Source organism: Gadus morhua, chromosome 17, assembly GCF_902167405.1.
Source record: "Gadus morhua chromosome 17, gadMor3.0, whole genome shotgun sequence".
Classification (NCBI taxonomy): Eukaryota; Metazoa; Chordata; class Actinopteri; order Gadiformes; family Gadidae; genus Gadus; species Gadus morhua.
In genome coordinates, this window is record NC_044064.1 from 15,500,855 (window position 1) to 15,517,698 (window position 16,844).

The 16,844-nt window shown below is 41.6% G+C and overlaps 1 protein-coding gene across 2 annotated transcripts; it reads left to right on the plus strand.

Annotated features, from left to right (window-relative positions):
- Positions 1–4,007: 4,007 nt before the first annotated feature.
- Positions 4,008–7,865, plus strand: LOC115529803 (GTPase IMAP family member 9-like). Of its 2 annotated transcripts, none has more exons than XM_030338884.1 (2): positions 4,008–4,338; positions 6,875–7,865. In XM_030338884.1, the coding sequence occupies exon 2, from the start codon at positions 6,898–6,900 to the stop codon at positions 7,612–7,614; it is 717 nt and encodes a 238-aa protein (XP_030194744.1). In that variant the 5' UTR covers positions 4,008–4,338; positions 6,875–6,897; the 3' UTR covers positions 7,615–7,865. The 2 variants fall into 2 exon arrangements, with proteins under 2 accessions (XP_030194744.1, XP_030194743.1); XM_030338883.1 differs by lacking the exon at positions 4,008–4,338 and adding an exon at positions 4,661–4,848 and having other exon boundaries at positions 6,875–7,862.
- Positions 7,866–16,844: the final 8,979 nt, after the last annotated feature.

Consider the following 16,844-nt stretch of genomic DNA (forward strand, 5'->3'; position numbering starts at 1 on the left):
TATTTACCACTCCGAGTCATACCTAGCCCGAGACGACCATACCACGAAGGATCAAACTCGTTTTTCACCAAATTACATACGTCACATCGTCGGTGAACATGTTGGCTGCTGAGTCATCTCAGATCAATAGTTGTGAAGACAACAACACCCATGGACCCACGCTGCTACAAGAAGTTATCAAACCAAGACTTTTATTTATTTTCCTCATCTTCTTTTGATAAGGACATGAGCTTCCCCAAATACATATTTCAACTTTAACTTTAACTAAAATGAAAGAAAGGCATTGCTCTTTTCTCTTTAACATATTGACTCAACAGTCTCAACCATAAATTTCAGCTCCATCTTTGTTGTCTGTATTAGTTAACTAAAATTGAAAAAGCTCGCACTATTACCTGGCTTGAAGATATAGATTTTTTGTTGCTCTTAAAGGGGTAGTTCGGAATTTTGGACATAGGGCCTGATTCCGAAGTGAGCATTGGTATTCTATATCACTGGAGACAGTTTTCAACACATTTCATTCAGTCCTTCTAGTTGCAGAGTTCGCTCGTGCTAGGCTATAGCGCAAGTCAACGGGCAATGCTAGCCTGCTATTAAAAACAGTCTTACCCACTCCACAGTACACCCGAGGTAAATCAATTATAACGACAGACTATACATCTAAATGTCTGTTTATAGAATAATGTTAGAAATAAAACCAACCTTGCATTGCATTGCATTTTGAGGGAATTGCGGGGTCTCAGCAGCAGTGTTTATATTCCTGTACGTAGGCTACGGCAGCGGCGGACTGATACCTAGGTTACCTGCCGCTGTCATTGCTACAAACGCAGAGTACAGTGAACGAAGGAATTCTACAAGCGTATTAAATTAACAAGATATGGCCACGTTTGGAGGAGTTAGCGATGCAAGACGATTATGAGGAATTTGTTGTATCCAACGAACCGTACATGTACGAGCCGGTGTTTTGATGTCAAAGCCAGCGGCAACAAGCCACAGTTGAGTCCTTTCTGGATCTCGCACTGGAAATTGGTGGAAACTTTGTGGTGCCCATCTGTACCGTTTATTTCTACAATTTCTAAAAGCACACTGAACCATCATGTTGCCTAGTCGTTCAATTGCGCTTCTGTCCCACGCTTCTCTGTTTACGTTCTTCTGTCGTGATTCGGTTACAAACCTAACCAGCGCATAGTAGAATTCCACTTCTGCTGAGAAAGTAGTCCCTCGATGATTCATGCGATGCATGGTTAGTTTTATTTCTAACATTATTCTATCAACACAGACATTTAAATCTATAGTCTGGCGTTATAATTGATTTACCTCGGGTGTACTGTGGAGTGGGTAAGACTGTTTTTAATAGCAGGCTAGCATTGCCCGTTGACTTGCGCTAGCCTAGCACGAGCGAACTCTGCAACTAGAAGGACTGAATGAAATGTGTTGAAAACTGTCTCCAGTGATATAGAATACCAATGCTCACTTCGGAATCAGGCCCTATGTCCAATATTCCGAACTACCCCTTTAAGGTACGAACACACCAAACGCGTACCCCGCGTATAGACGCGTATAAAATCGGCAATTTTTCCATAGGGAACCATTGGTTTACGCGCGTATGAGCTGCGTACATGCGTACCATGCGAAAAAGCAACATTTTACCCGCGTTAGCGACGTATATATACGCGCGTACATATACGCGCGTACGCGAGGAGTTCAAAAAATTGAACTTTTTACGCTCATACGCGTGATGCTTAGCCGCAATAGCCAATCAGCGTGGAGCTTGACCCGACGTCACTGGCAGAGAGTAGTGACGCTTGCACAGAAGCATACGGCCGACATCTTTCTTTATTCTGGGTGGAAATAGTAACATAGTTACGCCATTAAATGCGTTTATGGAAACATTTTTAGCGAGAAATGTGCATTTTACTTTCATAATGTTCGCTCGGTGAATGTGAAGGATGTTTGGTTTGATAGACGAAGAGTGAACGCTCCGTTCACTTGCATGGACAGAGTCTCTGGTTGCTAAGCAACCTCAACGTCTTGGCGGACTATTTCTCTGCTGATCAACACTACGAATGCTGGAAACACACCAGACACACCATGTGAAGTTATTTAACCCGATTATTTTTATTTATATCCGAGATTATTTAATCTAACCCGATCCAAGCCCGATCCAACCCGATCATGCACCCAAACACGGCTGCGTTTGGGTTTCCTTCCTCGGACTCCTAAATCCAGCGCAGCCACAGGCGCGTAGCTGCGTACGTAGGACCATTTTTGACACAAAATGGTCAAGCAACATTTTAGCTGCGTTAACGCGCGTAAATCTTACGCGGGTACGCGTTTGGTGTGTTCGTACCTTTACAACGTCACCTACCAAAAAGCGTCCCATATGCGGGGTGCTACTCTGGCCACAAGAGGCCGCTCATTTGCAGTTAGGCAGTCATCTGGCGGCGTAATCAAATCCAACCGCTGACATGAACCATGAACCACCGGAAGCAAGCAACCTCGAAACGGACTAAAAGGATCATGCATTGCATTTTATTTGTAGGCGACAGTAAAAAAAAAAAAAAAAGACAGCATAAAATATCTCAACATTAAAGGTGAAATATTATCCCACCAGGTGTGAGTTTGAATAGTGATTAGCCGTTACAAGCCGTTTTCGAAAATCTGCCTCTTCTGACATCACAAGTGGGCGTGTCCACCTGGATGTGTGCTGGAAAGATTCAGTCTACCATCCTACCCGGTGCACTGTAGCAAGCGTTGCTCATCTATCCGCCATACTTCTAGGTCAGGGATGGGCAACAATTTTATTCCAAGGGCCACAGTTACTTTGGCAAAGTCAGCGGAGGGCCATTAGACGATTGCAATTAAACATATATTAGTGACACGATTAAATGGTACAAATTAATTCAATGCAAATTATGTATCAGGCTACTTTACAGTTGCCTCGACTTTGCCAGTCTATTTCAAGGCCTGACATTTATTTTTTGCTAGGCCTATCTGACCTTGGCTACTCTAAGGTTACAATAACTGGATTTGCTTTCAAGGATTCATTTACTACACAACCCTGCATATTGTTCGAATGTCTCTCATACCAGCTGTAGCTCTCCAAGATAGATAACTATTAACAAAACTGCAAATGTATGTCTGCAGGATACATTAACATACTGACTTAAGGCAATCTAATTGAGGATTTAGGGAGACCTTCATCACTGAATGAAAAATGCATCCAGCTGATTTCAGTTGCAACTTTTATCTTTTTTGCTGCACTAATTTTGACAAACTGTTTATGCCGTGAGCCACTGCCACAATGATTGACAGCTGGCCCACCCTATCAGAAGTGTCCGGCATTAACTTGAAATTCAAGGAACGAAAGGAGCTGAGCTCCTGCCGGACCCCGGCGCAGGACTTTAGCTCCGGCACCGCCCGGAGGCCGGCAGGTCCTCACAGGGTCTCATCCATGTCGCAGATCAGTCTCGACTTCAGGGAGTCAAACCCAGCGATACCTTTTCAGTTTAACAAATTGGGTTGTTGGTTTTCAATTGAGTTGATACTGAAGACAACTGGCTTGATATCTGTTTTTTGGTATATTGAGTTATATTGAGAGTTGGTATATTGGCCACAGCAGACTTTGAGTTAAATTGATCTTCTGAACAACAGATAAGATAATAATAAAATGCTATTGGAAAAACAAACCTTACATGACCTAGCCAATCTTTGATTATTATTACATTTTTTTAATATCATTAAACACAATTACATTGATTCAAAGATATGCCACGTCAGCTGCATTTCTCTTCAACCTTATCTGCTATGTGAGTGACGGTAAGTTGCATTTGTTTCAATAGGATTTTATTATTTTTTTGTTTTTTCAGGGATAAGAGGTTACAAACACTTAACGTTCGCTATAGTATATATTATATATATTCCTGAGATCACGTTATGGCGAAAATCAAATTATTATTATCACTTTGTTTTGACGAAAAAAAATGCTGCCTATTTTTTGTTTTAATTACAGTGTATGCAGAAACAGCCACATTCATGCAGTGCAATGTTTTACTTTTATTTTTTCAAAGTTCAACTGACCATTGTGTCCTCAATATCAATATTTCATTCAGTTGTTTCGTTTTCCCTGTAATACAATACAAATACAACAATTGGAACAGTAAATTACAATGGTCAACGTCACTCTGACCTCTGACTACTATGTGGAGGAGGAGGACTTGTGGTAACGGTGTTCAAAGAAAAGGTCTGTAGCGGCGAACGTATGAAATCCTCTGGAACAAATAAAAGACGCTTCCCTTGGGTTCAGCCTTTGATCCAGATCACAGAAAGCAACTCTGTCATGTAATTAATATCCAACATCATACACCTAGTTTTGTTTTTACGAAACAAAAACAAATATTGAAAAAATATTTCGATAGAAGTGCCTTTACAGAAATGTGAAATGTGATCTAATAAATATGTGTCATCTTTATTAAAGTGGTAAAAACGTATTTATGATCATTCAAAAGAATAAAGATTATTAGAAAATAATGTCTAATTGTTTCTAGTCACACGGACACGCACACAAACACAAACATATTCCGCGCGTGAAAAGAAAATGTCAACGTTTAGGTTTAAAAACTAATCTGCGCATGTCCATGACATTCACACTGAAACTGAAACAATTCTGGTGTGTCGTTTACGGAAACATCTTTGAGTGAAACTACCTCGTGTCCATTACATGTGAAGTTGTTTAGATGCAGTAGACTACGCTAACTGCTGTCTCAACCTGATCTCACGTAGCCTATAGCCTATACTCACTTTGCGAAGAAAGGGATTTTATTTTGAAGAAAATATTCAATATGGAGTCAGGTAGGTGAATTTATCTTCAGAAGCTCAGTAACTAAATGAATCGTACATTATTGCTGACATGAACATTTAGACAAGGTTGGTTGGGGGCTATTTCTTTCCACCCATAGATATAGGCCTATTGCCTCCTTCAGGGGCCTCTACGGGTTGTCAAAACTCCTAACCATTATGCCTCCTTTCCTTAACCTTTGTGGAAATCGTCATCGGGTCAAGGCGAGATGAAAAGGTGCACTTCTTTCGAAGGCAGGAAAATACAGCACTGTTTAAAATGAATTCGATTCCACTTTTCCTATAACCGACGTCATTGCGCGACGGCGAGTATTGCTGACCTCTGTAGCGTTTCTAGAGTGAAACTATATTTTCACGATTGAATAAAAAGATTGAATAAAACAGGGGGGGGGGGGGTATAGAATTCCAGAGATACTAGGCTATACAGGCTCTGTATTCTGCCGACCAACTTATTCGTCGTTGTTGTGTCAAAGTCAAATTTATTTTTATAGAACAGTATCAGACTCAGTAGTTATTCAAAGTGTTTTAAAATAAATTTAATATAATGAAATATATATGTAAATAAGCAGAAGAAATGAAAATAATAATAATCATTAATCAAGAAAAAACAGAATAAAACAAAACAAAACAAGATTAATGATGATGAAAAAAAAAGAGAAGAAAAAAAAAATGAAAAAAATAAATAAAAATGTTATATCATCATTAGCATGGCACCCCCCCCCCCCCCCCCACCGAGGGGGGGGGGGGGGGGGGGGGGTTGGAAGCAATTGCAAAAAAAAAATTATTGCCATGGGCCCCCCCTCTGCCTTGGGCCCCCCCACAACTGTCTCACTTTCCCCTGCAGTCCGTCGGCCCTGTATATATATATTTTTTATTTTTATTTTATTTTTTTGCCTACAGAAAGGTATTAATATAAAAAATAATACTAATCTTGAAAATATATATATTGTCAGTATATATATATATATATACTGATTAGATATCGCCTTCGGCTTCTTCTCTTGTTGGTGGAAAGCATAGACATATAAATATATATATATATATATATATATATATATATATATATATATATATATATATATATATATATATAGGCCTATGTCTATGCCTTCCACCAACAAGACAGACATTTTTCAGGATTCGGTACCAGAATAAACTCATGAATCCAAAATGTACATTACACATATCGCACAGGTTTTTCGGTGTTTTTCAGTACCTTTATGTTAATCAATTAATTATAAAAATGTGTTATTGTATTTATGAATGAATTTATAAATACCATAAATGATTGCACTGATAAATTCCATTTTATTTTCTTAAAATCAATAACTGCTGACCATTTGTCCATGTGATTTATTTCCATTTGCACAGCACTGTAGTATAGGCCTACAGAAAGGTCAGGTATATAGACCTTGTTGTTGGGATGTAGGAAAAAGCATAAATTAGGCTTTTCAATTACATAAAGTTAAGCCTAAAATAATCTAAACCTTAGGACAATGAGAACATGTCCATACATCCAAAACGTTGCTACATTTGTTAAGCATTTAACTATAAAGCGGTCTATTTTAGATATTTGCCCATTACTAGCAGCTTCCAGCAGTTATTTGTTGGCAAGGAATTGCCTGTAAATCTGTGTGCACTCTTTTGCAATATTTACACAAATCTGCAGTTCTGCTTTGTTGTCAACGTCCAGGCGGTATCTTTCATTCTTCCACGCTGAGTTCATCATAGAGATCCACTTCTTACAATACATTTACAAATCAATGGATTTGTCTAATCACATGGCCAAAACAAGGTCTCAAGGTTTGTGATAAAAGTTGCCCAGTGGCCGGATGTGGTATTCCAATACTAGACCTATTGAATTGTATAAACTGAACATTTCTCAAGTTGGGAATGTATACCATTCATATGATATCATTACCAAGCATTGTGTTAGATAACTCACCCAAAGATTTAAAAAGTAATTTGTGGACAAGACGGTGCAATTTAATGGACAGCTTGTGTAATGTTCCACCCACAGGAGCAAATGGACCGTGGCCAGACATGGGACAGAATGTTCCAGAAGAAGCGCTGAGACTGATCCTGATTGGAAAGGTGGGATCTGGGAAGAGCGCCTCAGGGAACACCATCCTGGGCACACAACACTTCCTGTCTAGGTTAAGCGGAAGCTCTGTTACCAAAGTCTGCCAGCTGGGGACCTCTGACTACCATGTGGAGGAGGAGGCGGGGGGGACGAGGAGGATGAGGAAGAAGGTGGTGGTGGTGGACATGCCAGGTTTTGGAGGCACACACCTGACCGAGGAGCAGATCACCACGGAGGTCAGCCAATGCATGGCCCTGACGGCCCCCGGCCCACACGCCTTCCTCCTGGTGGTCAAGGTGGGACGCTTCACAGAGGGGGAGAACCTGGCCGTCGATATGATGGCTGATGTATTTGGTGAAGCGGCACTCGGCAACCACACGGTGTTGCTGTTCACCTGGGGAGACGACCTGGAGGAGTCGATGGAGCAGTACCTGGCCTGCGCACCTGCTAAGCTTGAGGATTTGATCCGCAGGTGTGGAGGCAGGTACCATGTATTCAACAACTGTATAAAAGATGTGAATCAAGTTGATGAGCTACTGAGTAAGGTGGAGAAGGTTATGGTGGACAACGGTGGAAAGTTTTACACCAAATCCGAGGAGAAGTGGTGGTGGGGGTGGTGGTGGTGGTGGTGGGGGTGGTGGCGGTGTTGGGAGTCACGGTGGTGGCCGCTTGTGTGAAGGGTTTAGCATTTTGGTGAAGTTTGTGCCCCCACTAACCGCTAGTGCCAAGAAAAGTGCTGTATGCAGTCCATTTTACATTTACATTTAACCGTGGGGGGGATCACTAGACTGGGTAGCCCCGCCCATTCTTCCGGCATTCGCACTGCACAAGGGTCTGAGAAGGGCAATACATTTCTTGCTGCTGTCACGTTAAAATTGTAGCGGGGGCGAAAATTGTACCGGCCTACGTCATCTGTTGTTTACATCTTGACAACCTGACTGGTAACAGACGACGCGATCGTCTGTTGGCGGGCATTGTATTTAATTGTTCAATCGAATAGCAACAGACGACGCGATCGTCTGTTGCCGGGAAAAGGGCGATCGCGTCAAATGACGTAGGAAGGTTCTTGAACATTCGCGAACTTTCATGCTCGTTCATTGCACTCCTTCATTGAGCGTGACAAGACAGAATAGAATAGAATAGACTTTATTTGTCATTGTGCATTGGATACACAACGAAATTTGTTTGTGCAACCACTAACAAAAGTGCAGTTGTGCTGGGTGGAGGGTAGGAGTGTAGTGTGATTATTAAGTTCTGTGATGGCCCTGGGGATGAAACTGTTCTGCAGTCTGGAGGTGCGGGCTGTAGTGGCCCGGTAGCGCCTGCCAGAGGGTAGCAGGGTGAAGAGATGGTTTGCGGGGTGAGTCTCATCCTTTAAAATGCCACATGCTCGGCGGAGGCAGCGCGTCCTAAAGATGTCATCCAGGGGAGGCAGTGGAAGTCCAACTATTCTCTCAGCAGACCTTATGACCCGACTGAGGGATTTCCTGTCCTTTTCTGTGCAGTTGACGTACCATGCAGTGATACAGTAAGTGATCACACTTTCAATGCAGCAGTGGTAAAAAGTCTTAAGCAGCTCGGGAGACAGGTTTTTTTTCCTCAATATTCTCAAGAAGTAGAGCCGCTGTTGTGCTTCCCTTACTGTGGCAGTTGTGTTCATCACCCATTTCAGGTCCTCTGAGAGCATAACCCCCAGGAACTTAAAGCAGGAGGTCCTCTCTACTTCCTCACAATTGATGATGAGGGGTTGAGGGTTCGCCTTTTGCCGCCTGAAGTCGACTATGATTTCTTTTGTCTTTCTGACATTCAGGGTCAGGTTGTTTTTTTGACACCATTCTGTCAGTCTGTCAACTTCGTCTCTGTAGGCACTTTCATTCACATGGGTGATTTGTCCTACCACAGTGGTGTCATCTGCAAATTTGATCACAGTATTTGAAGGATGGGTGTTGGTGCAGTCATATGTGTATACGGAGTACAGCAGGGGACTCAATACACAGCCTTGTGGAGCTCCAGTGCTGAGGGACAGGCTCGAGGATTGCTGGGGACCCAGTCTCACTGTCTGCGGGCGATCTGTTAGGAAATCCTTAATCCACATACACAGGCTGTAGCTGAGGCCCAGATCAAGAAGTTTGGTGATCAGCCGGTTGGGGACGATGGTATTAAAAGCCGAGCTGTAATCTATAAAGAGTAGTCTTACATATGTCTCCTTCTTGTCCAGGTGTGTCAGCGTTGAATGGAGGGCTGTGACGATAGCGTCCTCAGTGGACCTGTTTTCCCTGTAAGCATACTGATGCTGGTCCAGGGAGCGAGGGAGGAAAGCCTTAACGCGCTTCGCCACCAGCCTCTCAAAGCACTTGGCGATGATGGGAGTGAGCGCCACAGGTCTATAGTCATTTAAGGTGCTGATGTTACTTTGCTTGGGCACAGGTATAATAGTGGCTGTTTTAAAACAGGTTGGTACGACCACTTTGGCTAAAGACATATTAAAAATGTCCGTAAAGACATCTGCAAGCTGGTATGCGCATTCTTTGAGCACTCTTCCTGGAATGCCATCTGGTCCCTCTGCCTTCCTTGTGTTCACAGACCTGAGGATGAGTCTTACCTCCTCTGCTGTTACCATGGCTGTGTGGTCTGTGCCAGCAGGTGGGGGAGCAGCTCCATTATCTAGCCCAGGTGTCTCGAAGCGGGCATAGAAGTGGTTGAGCTCCTCTGCTAAGGAGGCATTGATGTTTGTCGGTGGGTTGCGGCTTCCCCTGTAGTTCGTGATCTGTTGTATGAAAAAAACAGAACACTTATTTTACCATTAACATTCATTGGCGTTGCTAACTTTATATTCGTATTGTATTTAATTGTTTAATCTTATTTATGAATGTTCAAGAACCTTCCTACGTCATTTGACGCGATCGCCCGTTTCCCGGCAACAAACGATCGCGTCGTCTGTTTCTATTCGATTAAACAATTAAATACAATACAAATATTAAGTAAAAACAAGTGTTATCTCGAGATCCGTTATCTGTATAATGTTATTTCGTCTTTTGGAAACATGAGCCGAATGTTTTTTGCAACCTGCCCGGCACCAGACGATCGCGTCGTCTGTTACCAGGCAGGTTGTCAAGATGTAAACAACAAATGACGTAGGCCGGTACAATTTTCGCCCCCGGTACAATTTTAACGTGACACTGCCTCCAATACGTTTTTACGGCAGCCAATCACCTAGCTTGCTTCTCCCCCCCGCCGCGCTATTGGCTGGTTTAACGACATGGAAGCGGCGGCAAGCAGCCAATTGCATACAGAGTCAGTTGAACTAGGCCCGATGATCACGCATCTTCAGCTGAAGAAAATTACAGCAGCTTCCCCAGACCACGTGCAATCTACGAGTCTGGCAATAGCCAGGCCAGGGGATCACATTAGCCGCAGAGGTATTGCTATTGAAGTTGGGGAAATAATCTAATTGCCATTATTTTGAACAATATTGAGATTGAGATTTAATTGGCCATTTTTTAATTTATGAAGTTCCTTATGTCCTATTGTTCTGTTCTGTATTATTCACTAAAAAAGCAATAAATCATTCTTTAGTATGACCAACACAATATTTGAAGCAGTCAATCTGCTCTTTCCTTTAGGCCAGGCCGATGTGTTGAGATAACATCTTTATTTTACTATTAAATTGTAAAATATAAATAAATATAAATCTTACTGATCTCCAGTCAGTAACTGTAACAAAGCACAATATATATAGTTGTGTATAGAAAATAAAGTTATTTGGATTAAAGGTTGGGTATGGAATTCGCTTTTTTGGCCATTTTTGCAAAATTACTTGAAATCCTTAGCATAACCCACTTACAGCCACTGAGTTAGAAGTACTGACATGAAAATTAAACAAGTCAATCATCTGTGGAATGGGCAGGGCTCGAAAAACTCCAGCCAATGATTTCCAGAGCCACCGAGTTGCATTGGACAGTAAGTACGTCAATCAAACGGTCGTACTGCACTCCCCCTCCCCTGCGCCCCGCGCGCGACCCCTTCGTGCTTGGAATGGGTGGAGTCAGAGAGTCAGCGTTGAAGGAGAGGGGGTAGGACCATTTGAGTTGTGTATTTTCAAAATCTGCTGGCGTTTCGCAAATCCCATCCCCAACCTTTAATTTTAGACCTAACATCATGAGGGTTGTGGGTTTTACAGTTAAAAGTTAATTTTGCATAAAACTGTCTTCATAAATGTTTTTATTGTCATGATTTAGTAACTGGAAAATAATAAAGGATGTATTGATTTCACAGTCATATAAATGACTTGCGTATTTTAATTCAATAAACAAATGATTTCCTGTATAGCCTACTGATCATTTTGACAAAAACATTTTACATAAGAATTTAGAGTGAACTGGGACTTTATTAATACTTAGAACTACGTTTATCATTAAATTGTAGGCATTGTCAGATAATTTTTCAAATTTTAATTTTAGGAACATTTTCTATTGATATCAAGACGTTGAATAGGCCTATATGAATAATATATTACAGAAATGTAATATAAGAATACTTGACAATACAGTGTCATTGGTATTCTGCCACCCTCGCCCACACACACGCACACAGCCACACAATTTAAATTGAACTGATGTTGTTCTCACAGCCTGGCTCGGCAGTACGTTGACATGCAGGCCTTAACAAGAGAGTCTTGCTGCAGACATCCACCCACACGAACTTCCGCTGCAGACGTCCACGCACAGAAACATCCACAAGCGGAAATCGGAAATCGGAAAATATAAAATAAAAGTCGGGCGTTACGTAATGTGTTTACATAAATTAACGGGCATTACGTAATGTGTTACATAAATGAACGTGATAAATTACGTTATAACATCGGATAAACGCTTCCGGTTTTGGACAGAAGACTTGACACTGTTGACTTTAAGCTGGAGCTTATGGCTCTTCTCTTTCTGTAAATACACACACCTTATTCAGAATTCTTATTCAGAATTCCCTCTGTTATACTGCAATCATCTCAATTTAATATTTGATAGGTCTTGTGAGCACGAGAAAGTAGGCCTAATAGGTGCTCACGAGAAAGTAATATCTGGTGCGCACGAGAAAGTATCTGGTGAGCACGAGAAAGTATCGTACGCATATCACGTGTGTTTGTGTGCGTGTGTGTGTGTGTGTGTGTGTGTGTGTGTGTGTGTGTGTGTGTGTGTGTGTGTGTGTGTGTGTGTGCAGTGTTGGGATAGTTCACTTTCTATGTGAACTAGTTCAAAGTTCAGTTCACAAATTGTAAAATGAACTAGTTCAGTTCAACGTTCATAATTCAAAGATTTGAACTAAGTTCACAGTTCCAAAAAATGAACTAGTTCATAGTTCTTTTTTTCAATATGTTGCTGTGTGAGCTATTATTTTTTTCCGGTATTTTGAACATCGAGCCCACTTCGTGATTTGTCTAGGATGAAATAGAGTGGCTGAATCAAGCATCGTAGCGAAATAGTTTCTATCGTGTTTTATTGTACATTTAGCGCATTTTGTAAATCCCATTTATTTATGTTGGAAGACTCATTGCTCGTTGGCCGGAAGCGGAAAGGGAACTAGTTTGGTTGTAGTTCAATTGGTTGTAGTCTTTTCGCTCGGTTCTAGCCCTACTGTTGAGTGGGAGAACCGGGCGAAAAGACTACAACCAAACGTAAACAGCCCCCATTTCCGTTTCCGGCCAACAAGCAATGATTCTAGGAGGTATTCTAGTCCGCTGAGCTATGAGCCAGAGAGCTAACGTTATGGATTGTACATATTTATAATTCGAAATTCGTCTCAGCCTTTATACCACAGACACTCTAGGGTCTATAGCATATAACCGTGTTGTCTGATTACAGTTTGATTCATTTTTCACAATTTAACAGATCTTGTTTTGAAGAATAATCACCGCGCCATTCGTTTCAATGGGAATCGGGACGGTCTATACTTTCAACATAAAGTGTATTTATATTCTTTAATTCGTCCCAGCCTTTACACCACAGGGATGGGCAAAATGATTCTTTTCCGGGAACTAGTTCTTTCAGTTCAGTTCACTATAACGATTCGTTTATTTGATTCGTTCGTTTTGATTCGTTCGTTACGTCAGATTACATCTTAAAAAAAAATAATAATAAAAAAACTTTTTTTTATAATTTTTTTTTTTTTTAATTGGTCGTGGGCCCGGATAGGACAGTCAAGACCGCAGTCCGCCGTTTGGAGATGCCTGCTATATAGTATGTCGAACGTCCCACCAACATTTATACCACTTGCTTACTCTCTATATTTCATTCATGGTTTTACATTTATAATTTTATTTTACTTTACATTTAATTCTTCATTGTTCAGGCATTACAGAACTTGCATGGTCATAAATAAAAAATACGAACTGCAGTTTAATTTCTTTGTTTGTTCTTAAATTGACGTACAGTACGTTCAATACAGGCTTATTTGAATGTTTTTTACGGGTCCAGACCGCATTGAACGTAGTTAAACCGAGTGCGCGTGCCGTTCACAGACACCAGAATGAACAAGTTCACAGTAACGTTCATCGGGCAGTAATACAGTACGTTCAGTTCACGTTCGCCGAAAATATGAACGAGTTCATACAACGCTGAAGTTGGCATCCGATTCGCAGCATCCGATTCAGCAGCTGGTCCACTTTAAATCGGTCCTGATTGAAAACAACTACACCTAGACTCTTCAAATCTGGACTAAATTATCACAGTGAGGCTATACATTATAATAAACATAGTTACAGATTTGTGAAACCTTTTTTCTATTTGTGAAAATGCAATACAGGCTCATTTTAATGCTTTTTAGGGGTCCAGACTGCATTAGAACGGGTCCTGATTGAAAACCACTACACCTAGACTCTTCAAATCTAGACTAAATTATCACAGTGAGGCTATACATTATGTAAAACATAGTTTCAGATTTGTGAAACCTTTACCCTATTTGTGAAAATGCAATAAAGGCACATTTTAATGCTTTTTAGGGGTCCAGACCGCATTAGAACTGATCCTGATTAAAAACCACTACACCTAGACTCTTCAAATCTGGACTCAATTATCACAGTGAGGCTATACATTATGTAAAACATAGTTTTAGATTTGTGAAACCTTTAACCTATTTGTGAAAATGCAATGCGGTCTGGACCCGTAAAAAACATTCAAATAAGCCTGTATTGCATTTTCACAAATAGGGTAAAGGTTTCACAAATCTGAAACTATGTTTTACATAATGTATAGCCTCACTGTGATAATGTAGTCCAGATTTGAAGAGTCTAGCTGTAGTGGTTTTCAATCAGGACCGATTTGAAGATTCTAAGTGGTTTTCAAGCCGAATCGGATGCTGCGAATCGGATGCCAACTTCAGCGTCGTCGAGTTCATGAACTATCGTTCAATGAACGCGTTCAGGCACAACACTGTGTGTGTGTGTGTGTGTGTGTGTGTGTGTGTGTGTGTGTGTGTGTGTGTGTGTGTGTGTGTGTTGTATAGTTAGTTAAATTGTTTCGAGACAATTACAGACGCATAATACTGATGCATTGTAGCCTATTATAACACCTCATTGGATTAATTCAATTAAATTGTGGTCAGAATTTCCATCCAACTGATACTCGTATTGTAAAGCTGAAGGGCATTAGAGATTGAGGCTAATGGAAAATGTTTCAATACCCAACATTTATGTAACCAAAGTACAGGCTTTAAGACATATTAAACTTATGTTTTCGACGTGACTACGCACGGAACATGGATCGCCGTGATTGCTGCTGTGCGCTTCAAAAAAGGTACCGGGCGAAACGTAAACAAAAGGTTCCGGGGCACAATACAGGTGAACACAATAGGCCTGTTACACCCCTCCCTCCAAGAAGCAGTTGAGGTCACCGGGAAGGAGGCGGGGGCTACTGGGAACCTGGGGAGAGGAGGGCTGCGTGGCGGGGTAGGACATGACGAAGCCTCTGAATGCCTCTCCCTCCTGCGAGCCTGGATACGGAGGTCGTGGCGGGTGGCGAGCTCAGGCCCTCCAGCGTAGACGGTGGGTCATGGGCGACGAGCTCGTCCTTGCCCCCAGAGGTCCGGTACTGAAGACTCTTCTGAGCTCGTCGGCGAAGGTCTGGAAAGAGCGGCAGGTGGGGGTCCCTCTCTGCCACTCAGCTGTGCCCCAAAGACGCGCCCGCCCAGAGAGGTGGTTGATGGTGTAAGCCTCCTGGGATTCTTCAGAGGCGAAGGTGAGCGGCTGAAGGGCGAAGATAATGGAGCAGCTGCACAAGAAGGCGTTACAAGTAGTAGGGTCGCCATCATAACGCTCGGGAATCCCCACACTGAGCTCACGGGGCGAAGGGACGGGGTCAGCAGCCCCCGCTGGGACGAGAGGTGGAGCGGCGCTGCCTGCTTGGGCGTTCGCCCAAGTTTTTGAGAAACATTATGGCAATGTTTTTGAGAAACATTATGGCATTGCTTCATGGATATAAGATGATGCATCTGAAATGCAACCTCTAGTGTTACATGTGGTCAAGCGAACAGTTCGATTCCATCATTTGACATGTTTACTAATACCTTCGATACCTTATAGCGACCCCCGTACTTGAAATCCCCTTTGGGTATATATTAACACCGGAAAACATACTCCAAGCAGGAGAGTTTCATGAACGATTTTGAGGTCTCATCAATTCAGAAAAATCACAGTAGAATAAATTTTCTCAAGTGAATGCATTAGGGTTAGGGGGGGGAGGGGGGGGGGGGCGAGGGCGGCAGTATATTAATGACATACTGTATATGTTGTAAAGTATTCTTATATTATATTCATCGTAATATTATATTTTCTCAAGTGAATGCATTACGCTTAGTTTTTACACTTACCTTTTCAAAAACAAAAACTCATGCATGGCAAAAATTGGACTTTGTGTGTGAACATTGTGTGTGTGTGTGTGTGGGGGGGGGGGGGGGGGGGGGGGGGGGCGAGGGCGGCAGAATAATAATGACACTGTATATGTTGTAAAGTATTCTTATATTATATTTATGTAATATTATATTTTCTTTATATTTTCAAGATCCTGATTGCGATAGAAAATGTTTCTAAAAATATAATTTTGAAAAAGATTTGACAACGGGTTAAAATTGAATGATAAAAGTACTTCTAAGTATTGATAAAGTCCCAGTTAACTCTATATGATGTTTTTAAATGTTTTTTTGAGACAAAATTTTTTCCAGTCAGTACAGGAAATTATATGTTTATTGATTTAAAATATGCAAGTTATATATGTGACTGTGAAGTCAATACATCCTTGATTGATTATTTTCCAGTGAATAAATCATGAAAATAAAAACATATATGAAGCCAGTTTTATGCAGGATTGAATCAACTGTAAAACCAGGAACCCATCTGATGTTAAGTCTAAAATGTATCCAATTAACTTTATTTTCTGAACCATGTTAACTATGAATATTAACTCAAGCCAATGATAAGGCACATCTCGAAGTGAAGTGAAAACTAGGAACGTAAAGATAAGTTAAGCAACAGGGGAGAGACAAGATGTCAAGCCGCTCCTCCACTCCCCCCTGTACTCCTTTTCATCTAGTCGTCCGTCTGCTTCCCTTACAAGAGGGCACGAGAGCCTTTTGCAGTTCTGCCCCCGCTTTTCAACCAGACTGAGTGCCCCAATATTCAAAAAGACCCTGATATACATAAAACAACAGGCAGAGGTAAAGGTGAAGCGGTCGTGGTAGAGGGGAAGCATTTGAAAAATCTGGATCGTAAACCCTCTGGACCCTCGCAAACCCTCCGGCCCCAATGGCCATATGCTTTAAAGTAGGGGTGAACGATTAATCGATTTCAAATCGATATTACGATGTAATATAAGGCGATATGCAAATCGCAAAGGCTGCGATTAAAAAAATAAAAACTTTTTCG